Raw genomic sequence first — 20,721 nt, forward strand, 5'->3', positions numbered from 1 at the left:
CTTTCCTCCTCTCCATACCTGCGAGTTCAGCTCCATCCATCCCTGTTGAGTACTACTACTTCCATCGTGGGCGAGTATTGCTCTTTTCGACGCTGGCGAGAAGTCCTCCATCCATCGCTGCCATCTTAGGTCGCCGTGAACAGCTCCATCACTGAAGATTTGTATTTTTCTTTCTCTGTTTTTCCACCTAGTTCGGCTGAAAGATTTTTTTTTTTTTAGCTACTACATCAGTTGAATGAGAATTTTTCATTCAGGCACTTCCAAGATACCATTTCTTATGGTGAATCTGTTCAAATGCGAAATCCTAATCATTCCTTTTCAAACTGGGTACTAATTCTGGGTTGATCTGATCACCGACTTGGGAGTTCGAAGAAACTATAAATGTGTTCCATTGTGCCAGTGAGAAAACGTAGCGCATTCCTTTTCTATTTCCTTATTCTAATGAAGAGTGAAGACTTGTTAACTTCCCATGGAGAACAGAGAATAGAGAGAAAAAAAATGAGAAAATTTATGTAAGTATAAAAGAGTATGGTAAGCAGTTTCCAATTCATTCCCTGTTACTCACTTTATTACTTTTAAAAAACCTGTAATAGCAGCTTTCCCTTTTTCACTAATTTAATCGAAGTAACATGGTCTTAGACTCTACATTCATCTATTCTTTGTTGTAAAATAAAAATTACATGTAAGAAAGCTAACTTCGCCGCCTCTTTGTAGTCACACGTTGCCAGAGGGGGTTCGCAATCACCACTGGTCTGTACTAAGGTAAGTTCTTCTTCTCCAACTCACTGAGAGTGAGTCATTACCCGTTGTAACTGAGAGTGAGTTAGGGTTTACTCGATTTGAGGACTACAAGTAATAGAGGGTAATTTCGGTACTTCACCATTTTTAACGGTAAAATGATATTTAGAAGAAAAAAAGAAAAAGAAAAAAAGGAGCTGTTGATATCAGCATTTGACGTATATTCTATAACAGAGATTGACGGCAGGAGGTCTGAACGCAATTTGGTATTAAACAGAGGGATGTTCCTATAAAACTGGCAGTCTCTAGGAGGTGACACTATAAATTACCCTAAAAATATAAGTGTAAATTTAATCAGATTTGAAGTTAACAGAAAACCAGAATTAAGTGAGGTATGCTAGAGTATTTATAAAGAAGCTATATGTACAAAATAACCCAGACCCTATCAAGTTGGTCCGATAAACATCATCAGGACCATATGATTACAATAAGCTCTTTATAGCTCGTGTACTATAGATTGCAACCATTGGAAAAATGATGACTAGTATAAACCATTCCTTTAGTTGAAATTTGGGTATTTACTATGTAATAATTCTATCCAAAGAGAATTGAAGAAAATCATGATCACAGATTCACACCATCGTTATACAAATAACAAATAAACCATTTGTATGGGCTAATCTGCAATCAGTGTTTCCTTTTGGCACCTAAAACCAAATTCCAATGGAAACTCAAACTATAGGGAGAGTAACTTGGAGTAGAGAAATTGGCTGACATTCTTTGTCAAACCTTAAGAAAATAAGTTTATATATTTTATAACTGAACAAGATCTCTTATAATTGTTGGTCTATCGTTTTCCCGAGTTTAAAGAAACTGCTTGTTAATAAAGGGGGAAATTGACGTCTTTCATCTTTCAATGAGTATGAGTACAAAAGCTATCAATGAGTGTGTGAGTATTATTAAATAAGATTATTTATAATAGGGTTTTATCAATTTTATTCGGTTTGGTTTTTGACTCGAATATCGATCAGTTTGATGCAATCCAATTTTCAGTCGATTCCATCATATCCCAGTCCAAAACAAATACGATAAGGATCGTTTTGGTTCAGTCCAGGTTTTTTCGGTCCGTTTGACCAATTTGAGCTAGGTTTTGACATCCTTAATTTTTTACCCTTGGAATGAATCATACCCTCATCTATTTCTAGAAAAGGATAACTTCATAACATTAGACTAATAAGATTATGCGTTGTTTCTTATAAGATTGTCACAAAAAGTTTATTTCTCTTTTTCAAGCTTTTTACTTGGAAGAGTGATCTCTGACAATATCATTTTTGCCAAGGAGATCTTTTATTAATTAACTCATGAAGGGGAAATTGGGTTATATGGCTATTAAGTTAGATATGTCAGAGGCTTATGATGGGTTGGAATGAGGTTTTATTAGAGCTATTTTTGAGTTTATGAGATTTAGCACTTTGTGGTGTGTCCTCATTGGTCATCTTATTTCATTGGTGTCTTACTCTATTAAACTTGAGGGAAGCTGTTTTAGAATACCAACCATTCAAGGGGTATTAGTCAAGGTTGCCCTTGAGTCCATACAATTTTATCACAGCTATGGAAGTCCTTTCCCGCATTTTATAGTCTATATGGTGATCAAAATGTGTTTATGGATATCAGGGTTGCTCGTTTTGGTTCTGAAATCTTGCATCCATGTTTTGCTGATGATACATTTCTATTTTGTAGAGCAACCAGAGATGATGTTTTGAAAATTAAATCTATTCTTGAACTATTCTCTGATTATCCAGGTCAACAAATCGACTATAATAATTGTGGTGCCATTTTCAGTTAGGATGAATCAGTTGAGGATAAGAATTCATTAATTAATTAATTTACTAGGGGTTAAAGAGATGTCTTAAGGATTTTATTTATTTGCATACTAAGTTTTCCATTCTCACTCCAAATCTACCTAGCTCACTTGTGCAGGTCATACCGACATACTATATTAATCCATTCATTATCATCTGCTACCCCTTCCTTCTGGATGTCACGTTTTAAAGATCCTTTTGTGAATCTACCGGAAACTAGATTCTATTAGTTCCAATTTCTGGATAGTTCAGCAAATTCCAGCAAAAAAAGCTCGTTATGTTGGGGTGCAACAAAGGACCATTGTTATTGGGGTGCAAATCCATAGATGTGTGGACGGATTCTTGAGAGCTGGTTCAGTTCTCTGAAGTCAGAAAGCAAGTAAATGACCGGGGGGGGGGGGGGGGTGGTTTACAGGTGTTTAAACATCAAGGATTGATTAACATTCAAATAGGCCAATACTAAGTTTTGAAAATACAAAATTTTAATGGGTATGAATTGTTGTGCAAATATCTCCACCATAGAAAGAAAGAAAAAAAATCGCATCCAACAGTAAATTGAGATCTCATTCCCAGAGAATGATATCAATTATTTGGAGGAAGTCAGATTTTTTTGTCCCAAAAGTCCTGCAAAAACAAGTAAGCCCAATGCTTTCTTCAAAAGGAGAAGAATAACTAAAGGGAACAAACTTATCTTAACATAGTATAAGATGAAGGCATTGGACAAAGCCGATGCCATGCTTTCTTCCATCTCTGAGCTTATATAAGCCATTGGAGTCACATATGTATCCTAAAACCAAGCAATTACAAATATAGTTGTCCACTTGCACTGTTCTCCAAACTTTTCACGGACAGATTATAGGTTCCACTTTCTTCCCCATCGACAGCTAAAGCTACTGTCCTCTCCGATCACGAATCTGAGGGTGGTTGCTGCTGCTGTTGCTGTGGTGGTTGAGGCCACATCTGCTGAGACATGTAAGGATGAGGCTGTTGAGCATACAGTGCTTGATCCACCACAGGCTTACCGATGATCATCCCTGGAGTTCCAACCTGGGGTGAATGCTGAGATGGCATATAGTAATAAGGAAGAGGTTCTGCTGGACCTCCAACAGGCATGGATCCCCCTCTGGGCATTGACGCGAGTACCTCATCTTTCAGATCCTCTCTGGGCACAATATCAACCAGAAAATCGAAGATATCAGTCCTTGTAATCGCTGCAGCAATGTCATTCTTCTGGAGTGTCCGCCGCTTGTTCTCCTCTGTGTGATTCCATGAGCGCAGTGTCAACTCCAAGATGAACATCTCACAGGCCCTGGCAAATATGACAGGTGCCTCTGCAGATATCATTCGTACATCCTCATCGGCTTTCATGATCTTCTTGATCCTTGCCAGTGGTAGGCTATGGTTCTTGAAATCAGTTGTCTGCTCAATTTCTTGGTATTGACTTGTCCAAAAAGACTGGAGTTGTTGCTGTAGTTGCTGCTGCTGCTGCTGGTGGATATGCTGATAAGCAAGTTGGTGTTGTGCAAGCTGAGCAGGCGAAGCTGTGAAACCTGCTGGCTGACCAGGAGATTGAATTCCAGAGGAGTTGGCCCCCATCATTTGGTTAGCTTGATATGGGTTTGCACCATATGGCATTTGTGCTCCACTACCAACCACTCCCATGACAGGGGGCTGTCCATGAGCTTGCTGATCCATCGTACCCCTTAGTAAGCAGAAATTATGTGTCTGGTTCAACAGCAAAATGAAAAAAAATAATTAGAGAAAATAGCACTCAGTGAAGTTAAAAGTCCGAAATAATGCATGCCCACGTTTCAAAAGAAAATATTTTACAGGAGTTGCTTAAAAGCAAGAGCTAGTTGTATTGGTCTAAAAACCATAAAATTCTTTACTTAAATATAATACAAAGTTATGGAAACTAACTCCCTTTTTAAGTTTTTGCATATTATTTTCCAGAAAAAAAAAATGAAGAGATCTTCGTCCATAAGGACTCCAATCCATCATATATTCATATGGCTAGATTCTTTTTTCTCTCAATCATACCTAAACAAGCTTCCTTGTCATCCAAAAGTCTTTTCCAGGTCAGCAAACAGCTGGTTTTATAAAATCGCTGGGAACGAAGTGACATTTCTTGAGTGAAAACAGTAGCACATGCAGGAGCAGCAGAGTGACAAATTTAAAAAGCACCAAATGTTTAAAGCAGCCCTGGAACACATGTTTGTTCCCCCCCCCCTCTTAAAAAAAAGTGTAATGGCTTTAAAAAAAAAAAAAAAATACTATATTAACAATGGCAAATAAGTTCCTTCTATGCTTTTTTTAATGGTTATACAAGGAACTAACTGGTAGTTTAAGATTTTCCTATGAAATATCAGTGTCTCTCCAGGACTACAAAAAGGGACTTCTGGAACACCAATAGGAGAAAGCAAAAAGATGCATCCATTTCTAGGCAAATTCAATTTCTTGTGGATGCTCTCTATGAGATAGCTAACACCCCCCACCCTTGGGGGATCTCTGTGTGTGTGTGTGTGTGTGTGTGTGTGTGTGAGAGAGAGAGAGAGAGAGAGAGAGAGAGAGAGAGAGGATGTCAGGATTAATGAGGAAAAAGGAAGAGGCTTGTCATTATTAAGTAGCACCATTAAAGAGAAGAAAAAGAGAGTTACTTCTTAAGCTTGAAAAGGGAGCCGGAGAAGTAAAGCCAGACTCACAGGCCTCTCTAAATAGTATGTACAGCTAAGAGGAGTCGACTCTCCAAAATTTCATTATCCGATAGAGAGGAGGAGCTTCAAGGCTTGGTAACCGCCGCCAATGATTTTGGACCACTGGTTCATGACAGATTTGCACCAGAATTGTCAGATCCAGGGATTTCATAGAAAGCAACAACCCCTTGGCGGTTACAGTCACTAATGTTGAAGCAGATGAATTCCTCATCCAATTTAATAATATCATTCTCAATATGGGGAACATGAAATTTTAGGTTAGGCACATATTCAACATATAGGAAACCACCATCCACTGCACATCTCTATTTCATTCCCTGCCTAGATAGGAAAACAGTAACTATAGGAAATTCTAGGACAGTAAAATCTCAGTAATGTAATGTAGAAATAAGAAAACCACAGCATGCCAAATTTAGCCACACCACTAGATATGAAGCAGGAAAACAGGATAATCAACCTGCAGTATTCAAGAAGATTGGCTAAGCATGTTATCACACACTTTTGTAACTCCTCAACCACTGAAATTAGAAATCAGAATAAGAAGATAGTAACTCACATATAACAATGATATTCCCACACCAGCTGATCCAGTTGAAACTCACTTCCACCGGTAGCTTTTCCTACACCACCAAGATCTGATATGTTTCGATCATCAACTCCACATAGAGATTATACTGAAGTCAATTTAACCTTGGTTGATCAGACAAGTCCATATTCTCTCAAAAAATAACAGAAATGTGTGAGTCAGAAAAGTGATGACACAAATGCAGGTATATTTTTATTTAAGGGTTAGTTCATCAACATCCCTTTAGCCTCAAGCCAGAAACTAGCCAGGCTGGAGGCAGTTCTCATGACTCATGAGCCACAAAACTGTTCTTTATTATCATCCACATAAGTTGTGACCAGGAAAAAGGCTGAATCATCTGACCAGGCTGCCACTCAATCACCATGACTCTTTTTTAAACCCAATTGGGTCTTACTTCACCCCCTCAACCCAGTCCCAAAGCCCCCCAAACACTTCATTCTAAAACCTCTCATCTTTTCAGTTACCTTCTCAGCCATACAGAATAATTTTATTTCTCTACTGATAGAAAATACCTTAAGGGGTTGGGGGAGAATACAAGGATAACATCGGGCCAATCAATTAATCTATCAAAGATGACTAATTCAACCATTCGGGGTGGATTAGACAAACCCTGCCTGCCCAGGCATATCTTGGTTACAATAAGATAAAATCCTCTCTAACTCAACACACATTCTCTGAGCCATCACCCTGCCATTTCAAGTGTCCTCTGTCCCAACATTGAAAAATGAATTATTTCTTGAACTTAATACATAGATATGCGGGTATATGAGAGCTACTCAAAGAATTTGCATGGTTGATACCATATATTTCCTGTTAATATCTGAAATTATTAGCTGAGAGTAATCAATACTCTTTAAATATAATGTCATGTAAATACAACTTATTTCTCACAGTTCACTAACTCTACACCATTACTGAATTCCATGACTTGTCCATGCAAATGCAATACAAACTCATGGTGAAAATTAGAAATATTATTCAATTAAGGAGATCATGTAATAATGGACTATTGGAATCATTTCATTTAATCCCTTGAGTCTTTCTTCAATAAAATGTTCTTGAATAAAAAATAGAAGGCAATCAATGTCATGTACCAGAGATCAACATAATACATTTAACAGAGAAAGTATACCTTAAATTAAAAAAGCATATAGGACAAGTTTACCCCATCAAAAAAAAAAAAAAAAAATGCAAATAACAGATTGGACAACATGGGGAATAACATCAACTTATAATCAGATTAAAAGCATATACAAATTAGTTCACACTCGAGTCAGTTGACTGTGGCCTTGGCACTAACCAACACCCCGTAGGCTCTACTCAACCAACTGTTCAACACCATCCACCATTACATAAGTTGGTATACATCTGGAAGCTAGTGGTGGATCAACTAGTAATTAACTAGTCCACATTCTAGCTAATCAGAATAAAGCATCTTTATCACACTACAAATGTAGCTAATGAATAAAAAATTTATCAGTACAACATAAATTGGAGGGGATAAGGATGCAAAAGAAAAATGGACAACAGACCAGTAAACCAAGACACAACCTCCTGTTTAACAAGAGAAAGTCAAAGTAATTTACTTCGCGAGAAACAGCACTTCTGTGAACTCAATCCTGCAGGAATAACAAAAGCAGGGTCTCAAAAGAACATGTTCAGTTAAAAGATAAGGACGTCACTCATGTCTCAGAAAATGAGACAACCAGGTTAAATGTCCCAACAGACAGAAAAAGGAATGATATGCCAAGGTTTGGCATCAGCCCCCATAACTGTTGTTTAACCAAGTAATGGAATGCTCCACCAAAGCTACAGATAATAACTAACCAAAGGAAGAGGATGAGGGAAGAAAAGAATAAGGAGAAGTGCATACTTTACTTAGTTATGTTATCCAAATTTTTACAGCGGAGAAATTCAGGGAAGAAGCTACTTGAAGGAGACTTAACCAAAAACAAAAATCAAAACCAATTTAAACCAAAAAGAACCGAAAGTATGTCCTACCAAATCCAACCCTGAAGATTCTCCCCATCAGAAGGAAAGGTGGGCCACTTTAGACATTTATGAAATGTCCTGTAGTACCTGATTCCTCATGGTTTATGATTACTTACAAAAAACCGCTAGCCAAAACACCATGAATACCATACTATTTGCACGTGAAAGCTTTCTTCCATGACATGAGACTGTAAGAGTTGCCAATTGATTAAAAAAAATAGTAAGGACCAACAGAGAGAATAAAAACGAACTTGACCATGCGCCTTAACAGCTTTTATGATTCTGGAACAAAGGTAATCAAGCAGAGTAGAACAACATGAACGACAACAAAAATTAAGAACCTTCAACAACCCCCCATCCCCACCAAACCTTACATGCATACACCAAGAAAGCCCCCTACAGAGAATCATGCATGACCCGAGACTTGGTTGATGATAGACAAAAAGAAGCGGGGCCAGCACAGTTAATTATTACCAGGAAGATGTAGATTATATTAGTTACCCTTTAACTACAGCAAGAACAAGTATCATAAAAATTTCCACCTAAAATAGGAGGTCCCGTAACGTAAAATACCGCATAAACCATCATAAATAAGCCATGTAATCTGGCTAACTGTCACCTCTCGTCTAATTAGTACCCCCAGTATGTAGAACATGATGGATTGGGCGAAAGTTGTAAACCCTATTATGCAATATATAGCTAAAACCCCTCACAATAGCTACAGTTTTAACCGTAATCATCATTACAAAAGCAACTGTTTTAACTGTTTAGAGTACTCCAGGAGACCGACCATGATGAAGTTTGGATAGATTTACGATTTGTAAACCCTAAGGATCATGGGTTCCCGAGTACCTCTACAACCAAAAGTTACCTAACAACAATAAGATTACAAAAGAAAAGGAAACAGAAAAATGAAAGAGATCATTCATTGAACGAACTGCCACGGAAAAGAAAATAAAGAAGATAAACAAAACAAACGATTGTGAGGAAGAAATAGAAAAAAGTTTATACCTTCTTGAGAATTTATACTTCAGATAGATGTCATTCGAAATCGAACTTCAGACTAGAGCTTCTCTCTATTCTGTACGACACGGAAACCCTAGAAGATTAGAGAAATCTCACATCAAACGATCTGAAACTTAAAAAGAAGCAAACAAAGATAAATCTAGAGAGAGAAAGAAGAATTTTTTTTAATAAAAACTAAAAGAGAAGTCTGAGTGAAGAAATCGAGAAGACTGTACAACCTTTTCTCCTCCTTTCTTACTGTATTTTTATGATTTTTCCTCGGTGGAAGATGCGATTTCCTCCGTAAAAAGACTCGTAAATGCGATCTGATCCTTTAAAATAGTGAGAGAAAGAGATTGGATTCGGGGGTTGTTGAACTTTGTAGTTGGGAATCGAAAGGTAGAGGAAGTGGAGCAAAAGTGAAGGAGAGAGTGCAATGGCACCTGCGATGCGATGAAATAATGAAAGCTTCTTTTTTAAACCTTTTTCTTTCTACAGATTTAATTGGAAAGGAAGAAGGATGGAAGGAGACCGGTATGGGATGGGACTATGGGTTGGAGACACTTTGGTATCGTGCAGCAGCGGCGGTAGAGCGGCCGAACTTTCACTTTTGTCGTTCTTGCCTGACAACTTTGCCCTTCACATGAATCTTGAATATTTTTATTGGTTGATGACGTGGACAATGACCACTACCCGACCCGATACAATTCACCCGGGTACGAGGATTCCACTCCGAGTGCCGAGTCTCCTGACTCCTGAGTCCTGAGTAGGGGTGTCAATCCCAACCGTCTAAATACCGGCCCGGTTTGCACTCAATTATCAAACAAGTCAGCTCAGTCCCGACCCTAGTTAGTTAATTCGCGTTTAAAACGCGTTTAAAACGGCGTCCCGTTTTTTTGCTGTTTTAAACGCCGTTTGCCGAATTTTTCACAGAAATTCGGTAAAAAACGGGAACGGGGCTATTGAAAGTTTTTTTGCCGTTTTAAACGCCGTCCCGTTTTTTTGACAGTAAAAAAACGGATTTTGAAAAATATAAACGTTTTAAAATAGAAACGTTTAAAACGGAGCTATTTTTTTTTATTGTTATCTAGGTATTTAGAGAATTATTATGTCAATTTATGTCTATATATTGCCCTTTTTTTGACACCGTATTATTTAAATATAAACGTTTAAAACATGTATCGTCCGTTTTTTATTTTTTCCCGTTTTTACCGTATTTTTGACCGTCCCGTTCACGTTTTGATCCGTTTAAAACATGCCCGTACCGAACAATGTTTTTTTGCCGTTCCCGTTTTAACTAACAGAGGTCCTGACTCATCTATAAATAGACAGTACAAAATACAAAGAGTAAGACCAATGGGTTTCTAATAGGTCTCAATTTGACATGTTTAACTCGACCATTTATATGTATATTTTTATTTCTAAATAGAATAAGGTATATATTGATATTTTATTAATTATTATTAAAATATAAATATTTTTCTAAACTATTGATTATTTAATAAAGTATACTAAAATAGTAAAATTTGTTAAATCTAAGACAATAAAAGACCGTCGTTTAAGGCTTTTTTGGTATGTTAACCCCCCGATTAAGTTCGATTAATCTGATTAAAGCTTAAAACCCAATTGAGGCCCATGCATTCCTTAAATAGGCAATTCACAATTCAAGAGTATAGGCCTACCAAGCCCAGCTAGGCCCGATCGAGACCAGCCCAGACCAACCCGACTGGTTGACACCCCTACTCTTGAGTACGGTTCAAGGAAATGGTATTGGACTTAAAACTAGCTGGTGGTCTTACTAGATTTGGGAGCGATTCTGTATCGATGGATTGGTATGGAAAGGGAAAATGGTAAAAAAAAAAAAGATCGATTTGGGTCCACGTCGGCTTATAGTGCTCAACGATTTACCGAAAAAAAAAAAGGCTTATAGTGCTCAACTTTGGCCATTATGGCCATCCAATCAACTCTATGCTTCTAGGCTAGCTTTAAATGGGCTTATATCGATCTAACCGAGAATGGCTTAAGTTGAAGGCTTTGTGGGCTTGTAAACATGGGCTACTGTAGGCCCAATGCGAAACGTGATGCAAGCAAAGGCCAACTCTCTCTCTCTCTCACACACACACACACACATATTTGGTGTTAACTGGTTAAGTTTCGGTTAACCGTTTCGGTTTTAATTAGGTTCAATGTCCGAAGGATATAAATCAGAACCAAATCATTTGTTAAATGGTTTCAATATCCTAAATCGAAACTGATTGATAAGTGGTTCTATTTAAACGGTTACAATTAAGCGACTTTTACTAATTTCAGTTTTGTTCCAGGTCTAAGAGTTAACGATTCTGGGTCTGGTTAAGTAGCTTCGATTTTGTTACCGGTTCAAGTAACAAGTCTCGGCCGATTGGGAAAGAACTTATTTTTGAAGCCCCATAAAGAAATTGTTGCTATGCTTGAATCCCAACAACTTGGCCAAATTGTGATTTGAAAAATAAAAAATTTATTTTGAAAGTTGTTTGATTTGATTTTTGCACCTTATTTCAGTGAAATAGAAATAAAAAATCTTAGATAAACTCTGAAATAGGTGAGAAGCTCTATGGGTGTCAAAAAAGCCTAACAACCAACACTAACCCGGCCTGAGCCCAAAATAGGTCTGGGCTGAACTGTTCAACCCTCATGGCAGGCTTGGACTGAGGTTTTGAAGCCTGAGGCCTGGCTGGGCTGTCTCAACCCGACCCTCTGTATCCTATAAAATATATCATCACATCCATATTTTTGTCATACACATAGTTTTTAATTCTTCACTACATTTCATCCACCCTCATTATGTTTTTATATTTCCATTCTTTAATTCATTATACTGTCAAGGTCAATCGGGGCCAACCCAATTCAGCTAAACCTAATCGGTAATATAAACACACCATGTATGGTTAAGGATCACCAAAGCTACTAAACAAATTAGAATACCAATAAATATACTGTCCTAGTACGAATCCAGGCCCAGGTAGAAAAATGCTAGAGAGACCCTGAATCTTGGTCCTACTATGACATCACCATTCGTAGAAACCTAGCACAACTCCAAAATTGATTTTGAACATCACCTTCGACACTGCCATCAACAAGAAAAAAATTAATTCAAAATTAAGAAATCTGAATCTGAATCTTCCTTGCACATCTCAAAGAACATTCGCATGATGAACTCCAGATATACATCCCAATAAGAAGCTCCTCTAGAAGAGATTGCTTTCTTTGCTAACTCGTTACCTTTTTTGAATTAATGTGTTATTTTCCAAGATATTGAATACTACCAACTCTTTAAAGCTCTCCATTGCTGCATAAGGGCCAAGGGGAAAGACTAAGACTTCACACATTAAACAACCGCTCTAGAATCACCCACTTTGAGAGGTCCAAACCCCTTACCTATTGATGTTTTTGCGTGCACTTCTATACATGTGCTAGTGTAGGGGCCACAGTCCAGGAGAGAAAACTCTCCCCCATATCTCTCTCTCTCTCTCTCTCTCTCTCTCTCTCTCTCTCTCTCTCTTCCCCTTTTTTTTAGCTAATCCATCATACAGTGCCCAACAGAGGCACTTGAACACTATAGGGCCAACGGCCAACCTAATCCTAAAGGGGGAACACACAAACACGACACATCCACTGCATTCACATTTGCATGCGACTGGAGTTAATCCTCTCACCAGCTTCTACTAACCGAAGCAGCTACCAATGCCTAGGGCAGTGGAACCACCCTCTAAGCTTACTTCACCAATCATAGTTCAAAGAACCATATGCTTACCCTCTGAAGGTGGAGGGATACAAGGCAAATACTTGATATTGCCATCCAACTACTTAGAAAAAAAAAAGGAAAGAAAAGTTTTCTCGTAGGTAGTAACCTGGACCAGTCAAGCTGATCAGAAACCAACCGGTTTAATATGAAATGCAATCAATTTGTAGCAATACAATAAGGAAAAAAATCGTCTGCAATTCTGATCTTGTACAATTTCGTGCAATACCACCTTCAGGCGGTAACACGTGTATTGATACCAATACAATGGTCCAGATCTGATTTAAATGCATCTTCAATGATTTAATGTTTTATTAGTTGTGCCAGATCTGGACCATTGTATTGGTATCAATACACGTGTCACCGTCTGAAGGTGGTATTGCACGGAATTGTACGAGATCGGAATTACAGACGATTTCAATCCATACAATAATGGTTTGATTCATCCCATTGAACTAATCCAATAAAAAGCCGAACAAAACTTCGGCTTAATTGTTTGATTTTGGTTTGACTCATTACCAATCTCAAACCAGTTTATTAACCGATTGACACCGCAAGCTCACACCCATTATGGAAATGCATAGTGTTAAACAAAATATTTAGCATGTGGTAGATCCGATGAGATTATAGTTTTGTAAACAGATAGGCCTAAAGGCCTCTCACACATGAAAGGTTTAGGGCAAACCAAGTCTTTTACTCCCAAAGCAAAGGCCAAACGAAGTTGGCAATAGGGATGTCAATTTTAGCCGGATCCGATTATAATCGATCATTTTCAGTACAAAGGTGCTACCCAATGGACATCTAACTCGGACCGATCAATTAATAGCTTGACTCAGCCTAACATATTTAAAGCTCGTTTATAGTCTGCTTATAGTTCATTTAAGTACAATAATTCTAATTATTGATAGCCCGATTAAAAAATGCTATCCAACTGATTGTCTATAAAAAGAATTATGTCTAGCCTATAAGGTCAGATTACTTAAACGGGTCAATTATAATGTGAGTTCTTAAAATAGGAAAGGTTAACTAGTTCGATTGAAATAGGCCCAGCTCAATTAATTGACACCCTAATTGGCACAGTGGTAAAACAAAATTTTGAAAAACTAATAAAAAAAAATAAAAAATTATTGTAAATAACTGGATTGGGATAAATACACAGTATATATGCTTATTTAATTTTAGTCTGAAATTCTAGATATGATGAGTCCAAACGATATCCCAGGTATCTAGTTATTGGATTTACCACATCACCTTTCCACGTGGGACAATTAGTTGTGGGATTGAACCACGTAGCTCATTTGTCCCCACAGAATCGCTCCTTATGAAAACCCAAGCAGGGCAACCCTATGTTCAATAATCTTCAATGAGAGGACACTGAACTATATGAGTATATATTGTCCAAAAAATACATCACATGTAAAAATTGATGCCCTAACACTGTCAACAGAACCGTTGATGGTTTTTTTTGGTAGAGATCGAAAATGGTTCATTTGATGTAGTCTCCCTCACATTCTCCATTATTGTAGCAGTTCAATGCTCAAAACCAAAGAGCCCGGGTCAGCTCCACAATATGTGGATTCTCTCCACATATTTTGGTTAGCCGACACCTGCACAAGCCACAACCGGCAACTTCCTCCTTAAATTTATTTATTTATTTAATTTTTAATAGAATTAGATGGTCCCAACCATCGGATGTGGCTACCTTAGGGCGGCTGGAGAGGATCTTAATCCGTGCTAAATTGCGAATGACTTTGTAATAATAAATCCGAGTCATGAGGAAAATCTGTTTATCAACTAGACTAACCATGGACCGATGGAAGTATATATATTTTACTTACGAGCTCATGAGCTACTAATGCGAACAACCTAACCTACTCAGAAGAGAGACTAAAGAGAGAGAAGAGAGATGGAGAGGTATAATGCATTTGCTGTCATTTGTATATTTCTTCTTTATATGGTTGCTTCTGCTGTAGCTATTGGAGAAGGCTGTGGTGTTTTGATTACCGATGAATTGAAGAACAATGTAGTTGAGAATCTATATGGAATCGAAGTGGGCTTGAAGTCACAACATCAAGTTCCTTACATTTTGCACAACTTTCTGAATAACAACTTTCAAGAAGCTGAGGAGGGTTTAGGGAGTTTGATTCATCATCTGTCTCTGTTTTCAGTCACAAACTTCACTCGCTCTGTAAGTTCATTTTATTCTTGGATGGGTATTTTCAGTTTAGTGTATTTAATAGGGACTTGATCCTTCCAAGTATCAGTCTTTGTCGATATTGATACGATACTTTACCCATATTTTTCGTAATAATGGGTTTTTACAATTTTGCGCAATACCAAAACTCAATTCAGGATTGGCCAGGTATCTGTATCAATACTTAGAACCCAGATCATCCTCCTTTACATTTTTTTTTTGCAGGCTAATAACTCTAGTGAAGCAGTTAATTTTTCTAAGCATGTGATAATCGAAGCTAAAAAAGCTCGAAGCTTGATTCACCAGCTCAACCATTGCAAGAACTCAACTACAACTCATGAACAACCATTAAAACGATCACTAAGTAGCATTGAGAGAAGCAAAAGTGATTGTGTTGTGGATGGAAGTAAATGCCAGTACTCACAATGTGCACAAGGCAAGAAACTCCCAATCTGTGCATATGGGTTTGCAAGAGGTGTTACTGGTGGTGCATTTGGTCCATATTACATCGTCTCTAGCTCATATGATGACCCAAAAAATCCAGCACCAGGTACTCTTCGTTTTGCTGTAAATTTTGCGAGGGGAAACAAAGGTGGAGCTTGGATTAGATTCAAGAGGAGCATGATTATTAGACTTAAAGACAAGCTATGGATTCATTCAAATACAACCATTGATGGAAGAGGAGTAGAAGTGGCCATCATAGGACAATGCATCGCCATTCGACACGTAGAGAATGTGATCTTGCATAACTTTGCTATAAGCTTAACTGGGAATAGTGATACCATTCATGTGTTTGAAGGAACTAAAAAAGTGTGGATTGATCATATAACTACAAGAGAAGCAAAATTAGGATTAATTTCAGTTCTACAGGGCTCAACCGATGTTACAATCTCTAATTGCTATCTTTCAAAGTGCGACTTCAATCTATTGTTAGGGGCATCAGACCAAGATACTGTTGATCACATATTAAGGGTTACAGTACATCGGAATAGGTTTGAGTCTTCCACACAAAGGATGCCACATTGCAGGTATAGTTCATCTACATCTTCCATCAATAATTAATTACCACCATTCTTGTGTTTTTATTTTCTGATTTAATTGATAATTGTTGATGACAGATGGGGTTATTGCCATGTAGCAAACAACTATTACAGAAATTGGAACTATTATGCAATAGGAGCCAGGGTATATGCCAAGGTGTACTCAGAGCTAAATGTGTTCAATCCAGGGAAGAAGCTAGAGGTGACACCATGGTTCCATGACTATAACTCTGATATCACACCAACCATAGTCTCATTCAAAGACCTTTTGTTAAAGGGGGCTAAATTTCATCAGTTCTTGCACCATGGCACATTGCGCAATCCTCGGGATCTATTTCATGACTATGTGGTTCCTGTTCGACCCACAGATAAACTTGAAGAACTGGTGATCAACTGTTCTGGGGTTCTATTTGGATCCAAACTTAAACATTGCTTGGAAACTCCATGAACTACTTAGCTTTCAGATTAGAATTAACTTAAAACTTAATTCTTAGATTTGATTAACTTCAAACTTAGTTTAGGTTGAGTCGTCGCATTATAAGGGCATCGTACTATTTTCACTCTTGTGATTGGGCTACTTAACTCTTCAATAGTATCTTTTCCCAATTGCGAAAGCTTTAGTTTCTATATTACATGAATTGTTGTGGGGTTTGTTCTGCTTGATTTAGGACTTCTCTTCCTTTCTTTTAGTCTACCTAAAAAAAGTTGTAACGGTTGCCTTTCTTTGTGTTCTTATGTTATTTTCTCCTTAATATATACAAATTACCTTAAAAAAAAATAATCATAGATTACTGTTTTTGCCTTGTGGAGGTGATTACCCCTGATCTATTTCCTCAGTGTTGTGTAATGTGAAGCAGAAGTTTCTTTAATTAATAATTAGTGTATTCCCAAATGTTTGTTGGATATACAAAACTAAAACGTGGCTCTTTATGGGCTCCACCAGAAGCAGGTAAGGACTTTCTTTATTACAAATCTACTAAAAACTACTACAGAGCATGAAATTTACATAAATGAAACCAACAAGCAAGCAAGGACCCTAAGATAAGAACACACATCAACTGATTAATACACAGTATACCCATTCAGTATGATCATAATGTCTGTGTTACTGGTGAAGTGGTAGAGAAAAATAGTTGTTCCATGCAGCAGCAGCAGTCAACACCCTTATATACTCCATATCACAATCCTAAACAGAAACCAGTGCCCCCTTTGCAGTTTGAAATCACAATCTTGCGAGAAGCCACTCTCAAGTGGACAAAGAAAGAAGGTTGTGAGCAGCAATCAACAATTTGTGTGGTTGAAAATGGCTATAGATAGAAAGGAGATCAAAATTTTTAGCCAGAAAATAAAAAAGGGCTATCAAAGTGGGTGTGATGTAAACATCCTAATTTCTTAGGTCAAAGAGAAACTTGATCTTTTTTCCTGTGTCTAATATATTAATATCATCGAAAAGTCCCATGCTTACCCTGTGAAGGTGGAAAGAATAATGCAAATACCTAATACGAAAGAAGAAAAAAAAAAAAAAAATCTTGGTTTTCTTAAATGTCATATCCTTCTATGGAATGCAAGGTTTTAATAAATAAATAAATAAATAAAAAGCTTGTGGTATGCCAGGTTCGATTAGTAATTAGTACGTGTAATATGGTAAAGTTGTTCTATTGCGATATGCATGTCATTCTGTCATGCAAATGTGGAAATTACCTCTTCATAAAATCGGGGTAAAGTTACGTACATCTAGTCCTTATATTTAATCACGGTAAGGTTTACGCCAAATGAACATACAAATTATAATAATAATAATTTATGAAAAATATGATTATACACGCCAATACAAGGGAAGGTAAATAATTAAATTTCAGTGTGAAATTTTAGATATTCTAAAATTCATTAGATAATAATTTGTGAATGGGATATATACCACGTCACTCTTCCACCTAGGACGTTTAGATGTGCATTAAGAGAGATGTTGCAATCAGAAAATAGAATCACAGAAGTTCTTCTAGAAAACCCAAATGTTTACGAGAATACATCAAATGAACCATCAGGTTTTTTGGAAAGAGAATACATGATGGTTAATTTGATGTCGATTCCTTGTCATTCTCCATTATTGTATCAGTTCAATTGCTCAAAGTAAGGAGCCTGGATCAGCTACTCAGGAGCTTAACAACACTCATTGTATGTTCATTGGTTGCCATGTGTTCTCTCACCCTTTTTTTTTTGGGCTTGTTAATTTTTTTTCCCCGTCTATTCAACAGTAATCAATCCTAATTTAATTTGTTTCGCTTGTTAGTTGTTCAATCCACACTTTATGATCAGTTCCTTCAAACACATCGATATGGTATTGCTATAATCAGTTAAGCTTACAACAAAGTTATGCAAAATCACATTCTTTACATGTTGAAGGGCAAGGAGGCGAGGAGGCGAGGACTAGTCATGTGATTGTCATGCATCGAGATGAAATATAACATTAACAACGAAAGCTTTATACCTCTCCATCTGTCTCTTTAGTTTTTAGAGAGTAGATTGTAGTATCTCATGAGCTCGTATGTAAAAATATACACTTCCTTTAATGGTAGGTCTAGCTGATAAATAGATTTTCTTCGGACTCGAATATGCTACTACAAAGTCCGTTCACAATTCAGTGGATAGATATGCGCCTAATGATCACGGCTCAAGACATCTTTGTTGCAAAACAAACAAATTGGTAATATAACCAATATCTTGATCTTAGTTTTTTCATTTATCGAAGATGGTTAACAACTTTCTTTGTAAGTTTGTTGGATGCCATGTGTCCATCTCTTCTTCCCACATGTTGAATAATTTATGAGAAACTACTGAATTGAATCACTTACTGTCATTATTCTTCAGTTTTCTATTGAGGTCTATCCCGGAGAGGTATTAAAATTGGATCAAAGATAACAAGTGAATGATATTCATATGTTGATATTAAGATTGGTGTTCATTTGCTCTTTGCTCGCAGAATCAAAATACTCTATCATATTACTAGTTCATTTGCTTTGTAACATGTCATGAATCCTAATCATTAGGTGTATATCTATGTACCATTGAATTGGAAACAACCTAGTAGTAGGATATCTGATTCATTAAGAAAATCTGTTTATCAACTAGATCTACCATGAAGTGATACATGGAAGTGTTTATTTTTATTTACGAGTTCATGAGCGACTACAACCTACTCAAACGTTTGATTCCAGGTGAACTGAAAATCAATGTAGTGGGCTTGATGTTACTAACGGAAGAGGGCAAAAATTTAATGAAGTTACTAAGGTTCTAAAGAACTCTCTGGAGAACAACTTCCAAGAATTTTTTGGGAATCCAATTCATCATCTTTCTTTCTTTATGGTCACATCCTTCATTGGCTCTATAATTTCATTTTATTCTTGGAGTTGTAGAGAATGTGATCTTGCATAACTTTCTATAAGCTTAACCAATTATAGATATACCATATATCCATGTGTTTGAAGGAACTCATAAAGTGTGGATTGATCATAAAACTACAAGCAAAAGCAAAATTAGAATTGATTAAAAATACTATTGTGTTTCTCTTTTCTGAATCGATAATTGTTTGATTACACTTGGGGTTATTGCCATGTAGCAAACAACTGTTATAGAAACTGAAACTTATTATACAATAGGAGCTAGGGTAATGTTAAGGTGTATTCAGAGCTAAATGTGTTCAATCCAGGAAGGAAGCTAGAGGCGACCCCATGTAGGGTGTCAATCGGTCGGGTTCAGTAGGGCCTGGCGGGCCTCTTGACTTGCACATTGAATTGTCTATTTAAGAAATTAGTCTAAATAGGTTAGGCTCAATTGGTTCTAGGCTTTAATGGAACTCCCACTGATCTAAGCTAATTAGGCCATAAATTGGGCTTTAATCAAGTCTTAAATCAAATAATACACAATTAAAACCTTAAACGAACTTCAATTGTCTTAGATATATAATATTTAATATACTTATTAAATCATCAATAATTTAGAATAGAATATCCACTTGAGCTAATAGGTGTGGCCAATCCGGCGCTCATGAACTTTTTATTATTGAGCTTGATACGAAAAATCAAGCCAATCCAGATCAGGTTGGGAATTGACACCCCTAACTCATGGTTCCGAAACTTAAATCCAATTTGACACCAACCATGGTCTCATCCAAAGACCTTTTATGAAATGGGTTAAGTTTCATCAGTTCTTGCACCATGATGCCAGGTTGTGTCATCCTTGGGATTAATTTCCTAACTTAAAGACCTGGTGATCAACTATTCTAGGGTTCTATTTGCATCCAAAACTTAAACACTGCTTGGCAACTCGATGAACTAAACTTGAAACTTAACTCGTATACTTAGATTAATTTAAAATTTGGTTCATAGATTAGATTTTCTTGTTTAAGTTAGCTGTTCACTGTTGGGGTACGAATGTCTTGTATTACATCGCTTGTAAAAATAAACTTATTTTGAAAGTGTGTTAGGTACTATATGGATATTTTCAGTAAATTTATTGTGTTGGAGGGTATATAACATATTATAAATTAAAAAATAAAATAAAAAGAAAAGTGAGATGACAAGTGATTATAACCTTATTCTTATTCTCTATAGTAAAATATAATCTCATCCCATCATGAACCATGGACATAGACAATCTATCCAATTCACATAAATCTTTATTTTCATTGTGTGATTATTATTTGTGATTTCCATTTGTTTTATGCATCATTTTAGGTTCTATTTTCTAGAGTTTCTTCTTTGTTGATTTGTGGAGGAGATTACCCTAGCTAATCTCTAACCTAAGAAAAGAGTA

General features: G+C 36.8%; 2 protein-coding genes across 17 annotated transcripts; one reads left to right on the forward strand and one right to left on the reverse strand.

Moving 5' to 3' along the window:
• Positions 1–3,138: 3,138 nt before the first annotated feature.
• LOC122057803 (nuclear transcription factor Y subunit C-3-like) lies at positions 3,139–9,508 on the reverse strand. Of its 16 annotated transcripts, none has more exons than XM_042620090.1 (5): positions 9,137–9,508; positions 8,904–8,973; positions 5,871–5,934; positions 5,258–5,416; positions 3,139–4,325 (listed from the first exon to the last, which is right to left on the reverse strand). In XM_042620090.1, the coding sequence occupies exon 5, from the start codon at positions 4,293–4,295 to the stop codon at positions 3,507–3,509; it is 789 nt and encodes a 262-aa protein (XP_042476024.1). In that variant the 5' UTR covers positions 4,296–4,325; positions 5,258–5,416; positions 5,871–5,934; positions 8,904–8,973; positions 9,137–9,508; the 3' UTR covers positions 3,139–3,506. The 16 variants fall into 16 exon arrangements, with proteins under 16 accessions (XP_042476024.1, XP_042476026.1, XP_042476020.1 ...); XM_042620092.1 differs by having other exon boundaries at positions 5,871–5,949; XM_042620086.1 differs by having other exon boundaries at positions 5,871–5,988.
• Positions 9,509–14,515: 5,007 nt separating this feature from the next.
• LOC122094719 (putative pectate lyase 21) lies at positions 14,516–16,714 on the forward strand. The gene is made up of 3 exons (XM_042665324.1): positions 14,516–14,863; positions 15,095–15,897; positions 15,988–16,714. The coding sequence occupies exons 1-3, from the start codon at positions 14,582–14,584 to the stop codon at positions 16,355–16,357; spliced, it is 1,455 nt and encodes a 484-aa protein (XP_042521258.1). The 5' UTR covers positions 14,516–14,581; the 3' UTR covers positions 16,358–16,714.
• Positions 16,715–20,721: the final 4,007 nt, after the last annotated feature.

This window comes from Macadamia integrifolia, chromosome 12 (genome assembly GCF_013358625.1).
Source record: "Macadamia integrifolia cultivar HAES 741 chromosome 12, SCU_Mint_v3, whole genome shotgun sequence".
In the NCBI taxonomy this organism is placed as follows: Eukaryota; Viridiplantae; Streptophyta; class Magnoliopsida; order Proteales; family Proteaceae; genus Macadamia; species Macadamia integrifolia.